The sequence below is a fragment of the Salvia splendens genome, chromosome 14, assembly GCF_004379255.2.
Source record: "Salvia splendens isolate huo1 chromosome 14, SspV2, whole genome shotgun sequence".
NCBI lineage: Eukaryota > Viridiplantae > Streptophyta > Magnoliopsida > Lamiales > Lamiaceae > Salvia > Salvia splendens.
The window spans coordinates 2982303-2997470 of record NC_056045.1 but is presented as its reverse complement, the minus strand read 5'-3'; the positions used below and the strand labels follow the sequence as shown (position 1 = coordinate 2997470).

Here is a 15168-nt window from a genome sequence, read left to right as displayed (position 1 = left end):
GCACTTCAAGAATTAAATAATTACAACAATTATTTGGTATATGTAATTTAATTCTCCTACATTTACCCTTTAGAAAATACTACTCCATATACGAATATTTTAATACTCTCCTGTTGAATTAATTTTTAATTTAATAGTTCGGCAGAATAAAGCCACAGAAAAATTGGGTATTTTTCTCCTTCAAATTTCATATATTGTGCTTGTTTTTTACCTTTCGTTGTCTGAGCAATGTTCCATTCTATTTTTAATTATTGGCTCTCTTTCTTTCAATCGGTTGGTATCAACTTTCATATTTTAATTTATGTTATTGTCAAATTGATGGTGTTATCAATTGTATATCAAAGCGATATTAATTAGTAATTACAGAAACTTATGTTCGAATATGGCTATGAATAATGAATAATTAGTACTAGTAGTATTTAGGTATGAGTATGACATCGCAAATAGTATTTTGAAATAGTAATATTTGAATATTACTGTTTATTATAAAGTTCTAAATTATCTGTTTTTATATTTTAAGTGTCTAAATAAAAATAATGAAATAATCATTAACCGAAAATAAATAAAGTTATAAAATGTAATATCCACGGCCGGTCAATAATAATTTCAACGTACTAATATTTGTTTTTTATTATAAGATTCTATATAATTAGTTTTAGTGTTATTTTGTGATTTCGGTATAATCCAAAGAATCTTTTGAAACTAACCAATGTACAGCTTAAGAATTCAAAATTTAATAAAATTGATACTCACTGGTGACTTTAGAAATTTAGAATTGATAGTGAAATTAGTCTACAGCAGTCACAGATCAGGAAAGCATCAAATTACAGCAGCAAGCAATTCATCTCTTAGAATAACATGTTTTCACATTTTATTTCACTAATTGATGGGATGCAGGTAATGTTGGAGGAACTTTCCGACCAGAAGGATTAGCGTTTGCTTCTTATTCATTTGCACTTGCATCTTCCGATGGCGGTGTGTTTCCTTCTACACAAGATACTAGATTTCGTTAACCACCTCCGCGAGCTACTAAGATTTTTTTTCCCTCAAAACACGGGTTAGGCAGACCCCCAACAAGCAACTATGACATTGAGGCTGGTGAGCTACTTCTTATGGAAAAAACTAACTGCTACGCTTTACACTTCTTTGCAGGGAGGATTAGAATACAAAAACTAAGGAGTAATATTTACAGACACTAAGCAATTTCAAGCTAAGGAAAATGATTTATAGAATGTTTTATCTTCAAAAATTATAGAAAGATAGAGAACCATGCATACCTTCACCTTCTGCTGGTGCATAGGGAGACTTGCGGTAACGTGTCTGCTGTTGTGTAGGCTAGGGAAACAAATACGGAAAGGAGAAAAATGTCATGACACGGGAAAAAGGGAAGAAACAAACACATGAAGTGGCAACCCAATTTTCGTTAACAGACACATGAAGATAGTCAGTAGTAGATACTATATTATAGTAAGATTTACTTTGTTCAAGTTTGCTACTCAAAACTGTAAATATAACAGATAGTGATATACAAATAGTACTCCTTTTGTTCAATTTTAAACATCAATGAGATGAAAGAAATTGGTGCATAGCATCATTAATTTCGATGTAATCTCAGATTGGTTTCAAAACTATCAATCACCCCACCAAAATAGCTAATAACAGTCCAGGAAGAGGACACCTGAAGCTAGAATAAACCATGCACTGACAGAACCAACGAAAATCACATCCACGGGAATGGGGCACAGTATTATAGTATATTATCAGATTAGCAATTGAAAGGAGATTTTCGTGTGGTTGTGAATGAAACAGGAAGCTTCTATCATATTGCTAAGAATATCTTGAAGCAAGAACACATCAGATTTATTGATACTGATGAGTGATGACCCCTTTATGGGAAAGGACATAAGTAATATTGTAAACTAACATGGTCAAGAAGAGATAATAAATTCAAAAATATAGGAAAATGAATAGCTACAATTCCTGTGAACTTAACACACTGCATATATAAAGTAGATCTAGTCACCTGTAACTTTGGCCGGAGAGCCTCAAGTGGACCTTTAGGCTTCCCTGCACCTTGCTGTGATCATAAAACATTGGTGATGCAACGAGATTAACATATCAGTTTCCACTACCACAAGCTACAAAAAGCATATATGGTGCGAATTCCATAAACGGCTACCTTTCCCAATGCCCAATCAGCTGAGTCAAAATAGGCTCGTTCATGATCCTGACATCATATGGGGCAACTTTAGAAAGAAACCTCAGGATAAACGACAAAAGCACGGAAGGAGACATCAGACGATACCTTAGAAATAAGTGGTGGTTTCTTTGGCATCATTCCTCCATATTTTTTCTTGACAACTGCCTCCTGAAAAAAGAGGAAGACATAAAGAGCTACTATTACAATATGGACATTGACTGCATTTATTCAATATGCAAAAAGAAGAAGATCAGGACACAACTTCCTGCTGTGCTGTTGGCAGGGACTTTTCAGCATCCTCCATGACAATCTCCCCTTGTTCTCTTTCAGTACCTGACATATCCTTGCCACAACACTGCACAAAGAATACCAGCAGTATACAGCATCACCAAGTTCATCACTTGTTCAAGCCTTGAAAGGACTAATCAATATAACCGACCACTCGAAATAGAAAGAACATGATTTTCCACTTCCCTTAAATTAGAAAGAATAGCATCACACATCATATTGTTGACACAGATTTATCACATTATCATAGATATGTATGCACAATATCCACACCACACAAACTCGATAAATCCAAACATCTCAATTTAAGACACTCGTTAAGAAAAGTAATCATTGCTGACACTGTCAAGTAAGACACTATATCCAAATTGGATAACATCAACAATGCATACATCACTATTCGTTCAATACATAAAGCTTTAGTCCGATTCAACGACTCATTTTTATCATCACTTGTACTGCACCATAAACCGCTCAGATGAAAATCACTTCCAAGCACAAATCTGAGTCCGTTTTAGAATAACCAGTTCATCACTTTCCTTATAATTCGTCAAAGTAGGTTTTCAACAAACTCAAGATAAAACTCTAATGACTAAAAGTCAATATGAAGTCTACTGTTTCAAATCAAAATTCTAATATAAATATCAGAATTCCGCAATAAGTGCCAGAATTTCCAATATCTAAATAGACAGTGGAGCAAAAAACTACTTCGGCAATCACATTACCAATCGTTCACCTTTCAAATAAATTATCCTACTGCGCAGGATCTAAATCAATAAACATTTTCTGACTCTGATCCAAAAAATAGTGTCATACAAATTCATAAATCTCGAAATCTTTCCATCTCCATTTCATTACATCAGCCGATCTTAACATAACAAAGTTAAGCTTATATGAATGTTGAATCAAACTGAAACACAAACATGCTACAAAAACGCTGCAACACTAAAAACTGAAGCAATAGCATATAACAACAACTAACTAAAATCGATAGAGCTCAAATTCTGGGGTTGCAAGTGAATTAAACTAGAACAAAATCCACAAAAATAATTGGCGATCTGGAGTTACCTAACTAAGGCAGCTAGTTCAAAGCTGTTTCAACTTTCGATCGATCGATCGCGTGCGTGCGTGTTTCTCTGCTTCAATAGCAATGGGAAAATGAATGCATAAAAACAGAGGGGGAATCAAAGGGTAGATACTGAAATTCCTCTCCTGCCGTACTTATCTAGAACGAATATTTTTTTTACTATCATGGATTATTTCAAAATTATTGCTTCAAAAATAAATTCATTCCCCATATAAATAAATACTAGTAGTACTATAACATACTTTGATTTTTGATACGCAATTTTATATAGAGTTATTTTATGAGTTATATTGATAAAGAATAAATTAAGAGGGAAATAGAAGAATGTCATTTCCATTTTTAAAAAATATGTTACTAATTTTTAGTGAAACTGGCATAAATAAAGTGTTACTACTAAATGAATCTGTATATTCGATCAAATATCAGTTAAATATTGTAATTCGGCGAAAGTAAATTTACGTTTTATAGCATAAGAAAATAGTCCTAGTATAATTTAATTTTTAATCAATTCAACTTGAGTCGTCAAGTTATATTTGTGGTGCGATTTAAATGATATTTTATATTTTATATTTACTCTGTTTTAATCTCAACCAGTGTCACTAATTAAAGTAGATTTGCTCTTTGTTTTATATTTTATATTTACTCTGTTTTAATTTTCAAAGTATATTCCAAAATTATTAATTTATACAGTATTTAATTATTAGTATAATCTCATAATTAATTGGTTATATAGCAATATAACATGTTAGACATAACTCAGTAATACTTTTTAAATATTTTAATTTTTTATAGCTAAAATAAATTGTTCAATTTTTCACTTTACATTTATCAAACATTGATTATAAATGTATAGTAAATTGTTACTATATAACACCAACTTTATCTAATTAAAATATACAACGGCACTAGTTACCAAAATATTGGCAAAATTATGGTTAGTCGAATAGGATTGAGATCAAAATTGGATCATCTTATTGAATAATGTAATATCGTCAATTTAGACAAAACGTATGACACTTTTAGTTTGTTTTTAGTCTATTTTAAAAATTTTGAATTCTAAAAATACAGAGATCGTTTTTAGATCGTTTTAGGTCATCTAAAACGAACTAAAAACAAACTAAAAATACCATTTATCTAAAAATAACACTCGTGTTTCAAGTGAATTATGGGGTTGCAAGTGAATTAAACTAGAACAAAATCCACAAAAATAATTGGCGATCTGGAGTTACCTAACTAAGGCAGCTAGTTCAAAGTTGTTTCAACTTTCAATCGATCGCGTGCGTGCGTGTTTCTCTGTTTCAAAGAGTAAAGGGAAAATGAATGAATAAAAACAGAGGGAATCAAGTAAGGGTAGATACAGAAATTCCTCTCATACCGTACTTATCTAGAACGGGTATTTTTTTATTATCATGGATTATTTCAAAATGATTGCTTCAAAAATAAATTCATTCCCCATATAAATAAATACTAGTACTACTATCACATATTTTGGTTTTTGACACACATTTGTATATAGTGTTATTTTATGAGTTTACTTTATTGATAGAGAATAAATTAAGAGGAAAATAGAAATAATGTCATTTTTATTTTTAAAAAATAATATGTTACTATTAATTTTTAATAAAACTGGCAAAAAAAAGTTGTTACTACTACATTAGTAAATAAACACTACGGAGTATATTAATACAATATGGCGGTATTCGGTTGACAAGATAAAATAATATTATCAGGGGGTGTTCGATTTGCAAGATTGTACCCGGAATTAAATTTGTTATGTGTTTGGTTCATGAGATTCAACCGCACAGCTCAATCCTAGATGGATAATCATAGGATAATTAGTCATAGTTAACCCCCTACGACTAAAATAATCTCACAACTCAATCGTAGATTGTATCTAGGTATTATTTTATCTTGGAAACCGAACATCACCTCAAGATATAATCTAGGATTGATTTGTGAGATTATTTTAATCATTGAGGGGTTAGCTATGACTAATTATCCTATAATTATTCATTTAGGATTGAGTTGTGAAAATGAATCTCATGAACCAAACATATTACAAATTTAATCTCGTATACAATCTTGCAAACCGAACGCCCCCTATAATACAATATTTACGAGGGTGGTCATTTCCATATATCTATTTTGCCTATGAACCCTGTATATTGGATCAAATTAGAGTTAAATACTGTTTACGCGTTTTTGCCCCACATGGCATCGTCATAATAGCGTGTAATTCGGCGAATGATAATTTTACGTTTTATAGCATAAGAAAACAGTCCTAGTATAATTTAATTTTTAATCAATTCAACTTGAGTGTTCAAGTTATATTTGTGGTGCGATTTAAAAGATATTAATCTCGACCAGTATCACTAATTAAACTAGATTTGCTCTTCGTTTTATATTTAATATTTACTCTGTTTTCATTTTCAAAGTATATTCATATATTATTAATTTATAGTATTTAATTATTATAATCTCATAATTAATTGGGTGTGATCGTATGATAACCCATATTTATGGTGATAACCTAATAACCTATCATTCTATGGAAGAAATGTTGGTTTCTGGGATTACAAAGATAACTACCGGGCGTAATACAACCCAAAAGAAAGAAAAGGAAGAACTGAACTTAAAAATACAACGTATAATCGAAACTACTAAACCAGTGTGATTAGCCGAGTCGAGGAGGCCTCTTCCCGCAAGACGAGATACGCCCCGGTAGTGCTCTTCGGTTTGGCGTGTCGTCCCCAAAGGTAAAACGGCTACGTCTCTATTGATGCAGCACCGCAATCAACAGAGCTCCGGCGAACTGGATGGAGGAGAGGGCAGAGCTTCGACAGAAAAACTATGCAGGGAGAGGGAGAGAGCTTATGATGCAGAATGCTTTTTGAATTGTGTAGTGATGCATGGAATGGCTGGCCTATTTATAGGCTCAGTCCACTGCAGGGGGTCAACAGCCATGATGGCTGTCATCATGGCAATTCGTAACCGACGTCGGTTACAGACGTGTGGCAGGAGTGTGCCATCCGTGTGTGGAGCGTGTGGATTTCTCACGTGGCACCCGTGACTGTGCCTCGCTTGACGACGTGTCAAGCCACTTGGATTGCTGACTCGGCGGTGGTCCAAAAAGAATAGTTTGGGCCAAGCACCAAGCCCAAAGACCACCCAAAGACCAATTGCCAAGTCCAAGTCCAAGATCGGGAACGGGATCGGGATCGGGCTCGGGCCCGGGCCCGCGGCCCGCGACCGCGAGCACGAGCACGTGCACGGGCTCGGGCTCGGGCGGGCGGGCGGCGGCGGCGGCGCGCGCGTGTGCGCGCGTGTGGGCTCTTTCACCCATCTTGGTCCACTATAATTATTAAGTAACATAAAGTCACTTAATTTATACACATTAAAGATGTGTTAATCCTCCAATGTGGGATAATTAACACTTAGTTAATTATTCCCTAAGCTCCAACTCTAAGCTTTAATTAAAAGCTAATTATGCCCAACTTTAATCCACTATTTCTCACTCACCGGAAATCGGATTTGAGAAAGTGAATATACTACATTTACCTACGTAAAATGTAGAACGACGCTATGTCATTTAATTTCACAAAATTAAATGTCTCGTCACATTTATTATTTGGTCAAAATCCATTGACCGGGCATATTTAATCCATGATTTTTACAATCCCCCACATGAGTGGAAATAGCCGAATGCATATGCATGCAGACACAAGCTCAACCCTCGCGAGGTATATAAGCATAAGGATAGGTAGTTGTTGACTTTGAACCCTCCATAGTCGACACCATCGGATACACAGGCGGCTTAGTAGCGCGATGCTTTGAACTAATCCCCCACGGCGTGCACCGAGACAATGGTGTTAACGCTTAAACACCTCAACCTCATCCGTTCTCACGTTTTGTGTCCATTGCGGTCTTGGACACCACTTTGGATTCATAAGTGCATTTTTTTATGAAGCGACCACACTTCGCACTTACATAGGTGATTCTTAGTCAAGTACCTTGCCATACTTGGTCTCTTTGAGAATTCCATCTCTTTGAGATCCTTAAGAACCATTAAAAGTCATAGACTTAGCCTTTACCACTAGGCAAGCTCTCCAACACTCTATTGCTCTCTAGGGAATAGATATAGTTGAGTGTTTCTCATGAATTCTCATAGCTTAGTTGTCCCTTTGAACCAAGTTCTTGGGATCTCCAGTCATCATGGTTGGGTTACCACTATGACAATTCTTTAGTTTGTGGATTTCAAACCCATTCCCTCTAGCAACTTATTCATTTGATCACGGTTTAACCCTTTGGTTAGCGGATCCGCTAGATTATCTATTGACTTCACATAGTCAATTGTAATCACCCCTGTTGTGATCAAATGTCTCACGGTGTTATGTCGTCGACGTATATGTCGAGACTTACCGTTATAGAAACCATTGTTTGCCCTTCCAATAGCCGCTTGGCTATCGCAGTGAATCAGCACTGGTGGCACTGGCTTAGACCAACATGGAATGTCTTCAAGGAAGTTCTTAAGCCACTCGGCTTCCTCACCAGCCTTATCTAAGGCAATGAACTCCGATTCCATTGTTGATCGGGCTATACAGGTCTGTTTTGTGGATTTCCACGATACAGCACCACCCCCAATAGTAAAGACATATCCACTTGTTGAAAGTGAGTCTCTATTATCGGATATCCAATTGGCATCACAGTACCCTTCAAGTACCGGGGGGTATCTCGAGAAGTGTAGCCCAAGATTTTGAGTGTGTTTTAAATATCTCAAAACCCTCACAAGAGCTCTCCAATGCTCTTTGCTTGGATTGCTCGTGTAACGACTTAACTTGTTCACGGCACAAGCAATGTCAGGTCGAGTGCAATTAGTCAAGTACATAATGCACCCGATGACCCGTGCATACTCTTCTTGTGCAACGGGCTCGCCTTTGTTTTTGCTCAAGTGAACGTCGAGTTCAATTGGAGTCTTAACCGGCGCGCCATCATAGGCTTTGAATTTATTCAATATCTTCTCAACATAATGTGATTGTGTTAAGATGATTCCATCATTCGTTCTTAGAATCTTCATTCCAAGAATTACATCGGCTAGACCCATGTCTTTCATGTCAAAGTTTCTCTTTAACATGGCCTTTGTATCGTTAATTACTTGAGTGTTGCTACCCAAGATTAACATATCATCAACGTAGAGACACACTATAACATGACCGTTATTAGTGCTCTTGATGTAGACACATTTGTCGCACTCGTTGATTTTAAACCCATTTGATAACATCACATTATCAAACTTCAAGTGCCATTGCAATGGCGCTTGTTTCAATCCATATAGGGATTTCACGAGCTTGCATACCTTTTTCTCTTGTCCAGGTACTACAAACCCTTCGGGTTGTTCCATGTAGATTTCGTCTTCTAGTTCACCATTCAGAAACGCGGTCTTTACATCCATTTGATGAATCTCGAGATTGTGCAATGCAGCAATAGCGAGAAGCACCCGGATAGATGTAATCCTTGTTACAGGTGAATAGGTATCGAAGAAGTCATGTCCTTCTTTTTGTTTAAAACCCTTTACTACTAATCGGGCTTTATACTTATCAACTGTTCCATCGGCCTTAAACTTTCTTTTAAGAACCCATTTGCATCCTAAAGGTTTAGCACCTTCGGGCAAATCAACCAACACCCATGTGTGGTTCAGCAAAATTGAATCAATTTCGCTTTGAACAGCTTCTCTCCAATGCAGCCCGTCTGGGCCAGCAAAGGCTACTTTTATCGATGTTGGTTCTTCATCCAACATGAAAGCAATGTAGTCAGGACCAAAAGTTTTTGGTGTTCTGACTCTATTACCACGTCTTAGTACTGTATCTTTTGGATCGGGCCTTGCACGCTTGCGCGATTCAGGTTCCGCATCTGTTGATTTAGAACTAGTGGCTTCTTCTTCCACTTGTTTAGAACTAGTGGCTTCTTCAATTCTTGTCTCAGAATTGGTTGATACTTTTTCCTTATCTTTGCAAGGAAAGGTATTTTCGAGAAATACAGCATTCCTCGACTCAATTGTTGTTCCTACTGTGATAGTCGATATTTCAGACTTGTGAACAACAAATCGATATGCACTACTGTTAAGTGCATATCCAATGAAGATGCAATCAACCGTCTTAGGTCCGATTGTAACTTCTTTGGTCGGAGGAACCATCACCTTTGCCAAACACCCCCACACTTTGAGGTATTTGTAGGATGGCTTCCTTCCCTTCCACAACTCATAAGGAGTAACATCTTTTCCTTTGAGAGGGATTTTATTCAAGATATAGTTTGCTGTCAAAACAGCTTCCCCCCACATGTTATGTGGTAATCCTGAACTGAGTAGCAGTGCATTCATCATCTCTTTTAGAGTTCGATTCTTGCGTTCTGCAACACCATTAGATTGTGGTGAATATGGAGCAGTTGTTTGATGAATTATACCACTTGCGTTGCATAACTCCTCAAACGGGGCTACATATTCGCCTCCTCTATCGCTTCGAATCATTTTGATTTTACAACCAAGTTGATTCTCAACTTCGTTCTTATAATTTTTGAACGCCTCTATTGCTTCATCTTTGCCTTTTAAAAGATAAATGTAGCAATATCTTGTGCAATCATCTATGAAAGTGATAAAGTACTTTTTACCACCTCTAGTTTGCACCATCTTTAAATCACATACATCCGTGTGAATTAATTCAAGGGGTTTTGTGCTTCGTTCAACCGAGTGAAACGGCAACTTAGTCATTTTTGCTTCAAGACAAATTTCACATTTATCTTGGATATCCAATTCATTAGCCTTTAGTAAATCTAAATTTACTAATCTTTTAATGGCTTTTGAATTTACATGTCCCAATCTACCATGCCACAAATTTGAAGACTCAATCAAATAAGAGGAAGTAGATGCTTTATTCTTATTGGCCAATGGCTTCGCAACACTTCGAGTTGCTACACTAAGCTTGAAAAGCCCATCGGTTACATAACCTTTTCCGATGGATTTTCCAAACTTATACAAGACAAACCTATCGGACTCAAATACAAGTTTAAACCCTTTATTAACTAGTATTGATCCTGACACTAGGTTCTTGCGGATGTCCGGGACATGCAGCACATCCTTCAAAGTGATAGTTAGGCCAGACGTCATCATGAGAATCACGTTGCCAACGCCGAGGACTTCGGACGATGCTTGATTCCCCATGTTGATCTTCCTTCCTTCAACAGCAGTGTAGGAGGCAAACTTGCTCCTGTCGGAGCAAACATGAGCAGTAGCGCCGGTGTCGATGTACCAGCCTCCCTTGTTATCAACAAGGTTAACCTCTTCAGTGACCACTGCAATGAGGTCGTTCTCATCCCAGTCCTTGAACTCCTTCTCAACGACGTGGGCTGCCGGCTTCTTCTTCTTGCTGCGGCAGTCTTTGGCAAAGTGGCCCGGTTTGCCACATTTGTAGCAGTCGCCTTCAAACTTCCTTGAAGGCTGCTTTCCCTTCCCTTTGTCATTTGGACGGTTTGGGCGAGGGCGTTTGTTGGAGGGACCGCCCCGCTCCAACAGGTTGGCTTTGGCTTCATTTGGGGTGAAGCCTTTAGCCTTCTGATCACTTTTGCGCACGTCGGCCTCAATGCGCAACTTCACGATCAAGTCTTCAAGGGTCATCTGCTTTCGCTTGTGCTTGAGATAACTCTTGAAGTCCTTCCAACTTGGAGGGAGCTTGTCAATGATCGTGCACCTTAGGAATTTATCAGGCAAGGTCATCCCTTCAGCCACTAATGAGTGGATGATCATTTGGAGCTCTTGGACTTGCTCCATGACGGGTCGAGAGTCGACCATTTTGTAGTCCATAAACTTGGATGCTACAACTTGTTCCGTCCCAGCAGCATTATCTATGCTATACTTCTTTTCTAGGTTTTCCCACATTTGTTTAGATGTGGTTACATTGGAGTATACATTGTACAAACTATCATCTAAAGCACTTAGAATGAAATTTTTACAAAGGTAATCTCCTTTCCTCCAAGCTTCATAATCTGCCATGACTTCGAGCCTAGTCTCTTGGTCGCTTGGTGCGGGCGGCTCGTTCTCCGTGAGGAAGTTGGCGACGCCCAATGTTGTCAAGTAGAACAACATCTTCTGGTACCACCGCTTGAAGTCAGATCCTCCAAACTTTGGTGGCTTCTCGGCAGGTGGCATCATTCTTGGTGCCAAAGGTGCCGCGCTTGGTCCTTGGAAGGAACCAATTCCGTTGCCCCCGAAGGAGCCAACAACATGGTTGGGCATAGAGCCCCCACCATTCATGTTGGGCATAGAGCCCGCCATGGTCGTACCAGCCCCGAAGGGACTAGCACCCGCATGAGACCCGAAGGCCCCAGCATTCGTGTTGATCCCGAAAGATCCAACACTAGTATTGAGCCCGAAGGCACCAACACTCGATCCATTAAAGGATCCGAAGGAACCACTAAAAGTGGAACCAACCGAACCACCAAAGGTGGAACCAGTGGACGCCCCGAAGGGGTTGTCCCAAACCCAAGGGACGGTGGATGAGGCAGCTGGGAAGCCGGGAGTTGGCATCATCGAGGGAGCCGATGAAGTGTTGACCGGTCCAGTGGTCGCCATGGTGGAGGGAATGGCGGCGGCGGTGGTGGCAGCGGCGGTGTTGGAGTCGGTAGACATCTCCAGCAAAGGTGTTTAATATTTCGAAAGTTTTAGTTCAGTTTAGAAGTCCAAATTCCTTCAAAGGCAAGTTATCTCGTCTTGCGATTGTTGGTTTCTGGGATTACAAAGATAACTACCGGGCGTAATACAACCCAAAAGAAAGAAAAGGAAGAACTGAACTTAAAAATACAACGTATAATCGAAACTACTAAACCAGTGTGATTAGCCGAGTCGAGGAGGCCTCTTCCCGCAAGATGAGATACGCCCCGGTAGTGCTCTTCGGTTTGGCGTGTCGTCCCCAAAGGTAAAACGGCTACGTCTCTATTGATGCAGCACCGCAATCAACAGAGCTCCGGCGAACTGGATGGAGGTGAGGGCAGAGCTTCGACAGAAAAACTATGCAGGGAGAGGGAGAGAGCTTATGACGTCGGTTACAGACGTGTGGCAGGAGTGTGCCATCCGTGTGTGGAGCGTGTGGATTTCTCACGTGGCACCCGTGACTGTGCCTCGCTTGACGACGTGTCAAGCCACTTGGATTGCTGACTCGGCGGTGGTCCAAAAAGAATAGTTTGGGCCAAGCACCAAGCCCAAAGACCACCCAAAGACCAATTGCCAAGTCCAAGTCCAAGTCCAAGTCCAAGATCAAGATCAAGATCAAGATCGAGATCGAGATCGGGATCGGGATCGGGCTCGGGCCCGGGCCCGCGGCCCGCGACTGCGACCACGAGCCCGAGCACGAGCACGAGCACGTGCACGGGCACGGGCTCGGGCTCGGGCGGGCGGGCGGCGGCGGCGGCGGCGGCGGCGCGCGCGTGTGCGCGCGTGTGGGCTCTTTCACCCATCTTGGTCCACTATAATTATTAAGTAACATAAAGTCACTTAATTTATACACATTAAAGATGTGTTAATCCTCCAATGTGGGATAATTAACACTTAGTTAATTATTCCCTAAGCTCCAACTCTAAGCTTTAATTAAAAGCTAATTATGCCCAACTTTAATCCACTATTTCTCACTCACCGGAAATCGGATTTGAGAAAGTGAATATACTACATTTACCTACGTAAAATGTAGAACGACGCTATGTCATTTAATTTCACAAAATTAAATGTCTCGTCACATTTATTATTTGGTCAAAATCCATTGACCGGGCATATTTAATCCATGATTTTTACAATCCCCCACATGAGTGGAAATAGCCGAATGCATATGCATGCAGACACAAGCTCAACCCTCGCGAGGTATATAAGCATAAGGATAGGTAGTTGTTGACTTTGAACCCTCCATAGTCGACACCATCGGATACACAGGCGGCTTAGTAGCGCGATGCTTTGAACTAATCCCCCACGGCGTGCACCGAGACAATGGTGTTAACGCTTAAACACCTCAACCTCATCCGTTCTCACGTTTTGTGTCCATTGCGGTCTTGGACACCACTTTGGATTCATAAGTGCATTTTTTTATGAAGCGACCACACTTCGCACTTACATAGGTGATTCTTAGTCAAGTACCTTGCCATACTTGGTCTCTTTGAGAATTCCATCTCTTTGAGATCCTTAAGAACCATTAAAAGTCATAGACTTAGCCTTTACCACTAGGCAAGCTCTCCAACACTCTATTGCTCTCTAGGGAATAGATATAGTTGAGTGTTTCTCATGAATTCTCATAGCTTAGTTGTCCCTTTGAACCAAGTTCTTGGGATCTCCAGTCATCATGGTTGGGTTACCACTATGACAATTCTTTAGTTTGTGGATTTCAAACCCATTCCCTCTAGCAACTTATTCATTTGATCACGGTTTAACCCTTTGGTTAGCGGATCCGCTAGATTATCTATTGACTTCACATAGTCAATTGTAATCACCCCTGTTGTGATCAAATGTCTCACGGTGTTATGTCGTCGACGTATATGTCGAGACTTACCGTTATAGAAACCATTGTTTGCCCTTCCAATAGCCGCTTGGCTATCGCAGTGAATCAGCACTGGTGGCACTGGCTTAGACCAACATGGAATGTCTTCAAGGAAGTTCTTAAGCCACTCGGCTTCCTCACCAGCCTTATCTAAGGCAATGAACTCCGATTCCATTGTTGATCGGGCTATACAGGTCTGTTTTATGGATTTCCACGATACAGCACCACCCCCAATAGTAAAGACATATCCACTTGTTGAAAGTGAGTCTCTATTATCGGATATCCAATTGGCATCACAGTACCCTTCAAGTACCGGGGGGTATCTCGAGAAGTGTAGCCCAAGATTTTGAGTGTGTTTTAAATATCTCAAAACCCTCACAAGAGCTCTCCAATGCTCTTTGCTTGGATTGCTCGTGTAACGACTTAACTTGTTCACGGCACAAGCAATGTCAGGTCGAGTGCAATTAGTCAAGTACATAATGCACCCGATGACCCGTGCATACTCTTCTTGTGCAACGGGCTCGCCTTTGTTTTTGCTCAAGTGAACGTCGAGTTCAATTGGAGTCTTAACCGGCGCGCCATCATAGGCTTTGAATTTATTCAATATCTTCTCAACATAATGTGATTGTGTTAAGATGATTCCATCATTCGTTCTTAGAATCTTCATTCCAAGAATTACATCGGCTAGACCCATGTCTTTCATGTCAAAGTTTCTCTTTAACATGGCCTTTGTATCGTTAATTACTTGAGTGTTGCTACCCAAGATTAACATATCATCAACGTAGAGACACACTATAACATGACCGTTATTAGTGCTCTTGATGTAGACACATTTGTCGCACTCGTTGATTTTAAACCCATTTGATAACATCACATTATCAAACTTCAAGTGCCATTGCAATGGCGCTTGTTTCAATCCATATAGGGATTTCACGAGCTTGCATACCTTTTTCTCTTGTCCAGGTACTACAAACCCTTCGGGTTGTTCCATGTAGATTTCGTCTTCTAGTTCACCATTCAGAAACGCGGTC

General features: G+C 39.4%; 1 protein-coding gene across 2 annotated transcripts; it reads right to left on the bottom strand.

Moving 5' to 3' along the window:
• Nucleotides 1–756: 756 nt before the first annotated feature.
• On the bottom strand, nucleotides 757–4841 carry LOC121765418. 2 transcript variants are annotated; one of them, XM_042161569.1, is made up of 7 exons: nucleotides 4805–4841; nucleotides 2463–2555; nucleotides 2306–2368; nucleotides 2180–2227; nucleotides 2024–2077; nucleotides 1278–1335; nucleotides 757–987 (listed from the first exon to the last, which is right to left on the bottom strand). In XM_042161569.1, the coding sequence occupies exons 2-7, from the start codon at nucleotides 2538–2540 to the stop codon at nucleotides 944–946; spliced, it is 345 nt and encodes a 114-aa protein (XP_042017503.1). In that variant the 5' UTR covers nucleotides 2541–2555; nucleotides 4805–4841; the 3' UTR covers nucleotides 757–943. The 2 variants fall into 2 exon arrangements, with proteins under 2 accessions (XP_042017503.1, XP_042017502.1); XM_042161568.1 differs by lacking the exon at nucleotides 4805–4841 and adding an exon at nucleotides 3557–3744.
• Nucleotides 4842–15168: the final 10327 nt, after the last annotated feature.

Bases quoted from the DNA above. Each gene is read 5' to 3' on its own strand.
- LOC121765418 (XM_042161569.1), bottom strand. From the start codon at position 2,540: ATGTCAGGTACTGAAAGAGAACAAGGGGAGATTGTCATGGAGGATGCT. The intron at 2,078-2,179 runs GTAGCCGTTTAT...TTATGATCACAG, and splicing joins CTGATTGGGCATTGGGAAAG to CAAGGTGCAGGGAAGCCTAA. The intron at 988-1,277 runs GTATGCATGGTT...TATCTTGTGTAG, and splicing joins TGCACCAGCAGAAGGTGAAG to AAGGAAACACACCGCCATCG.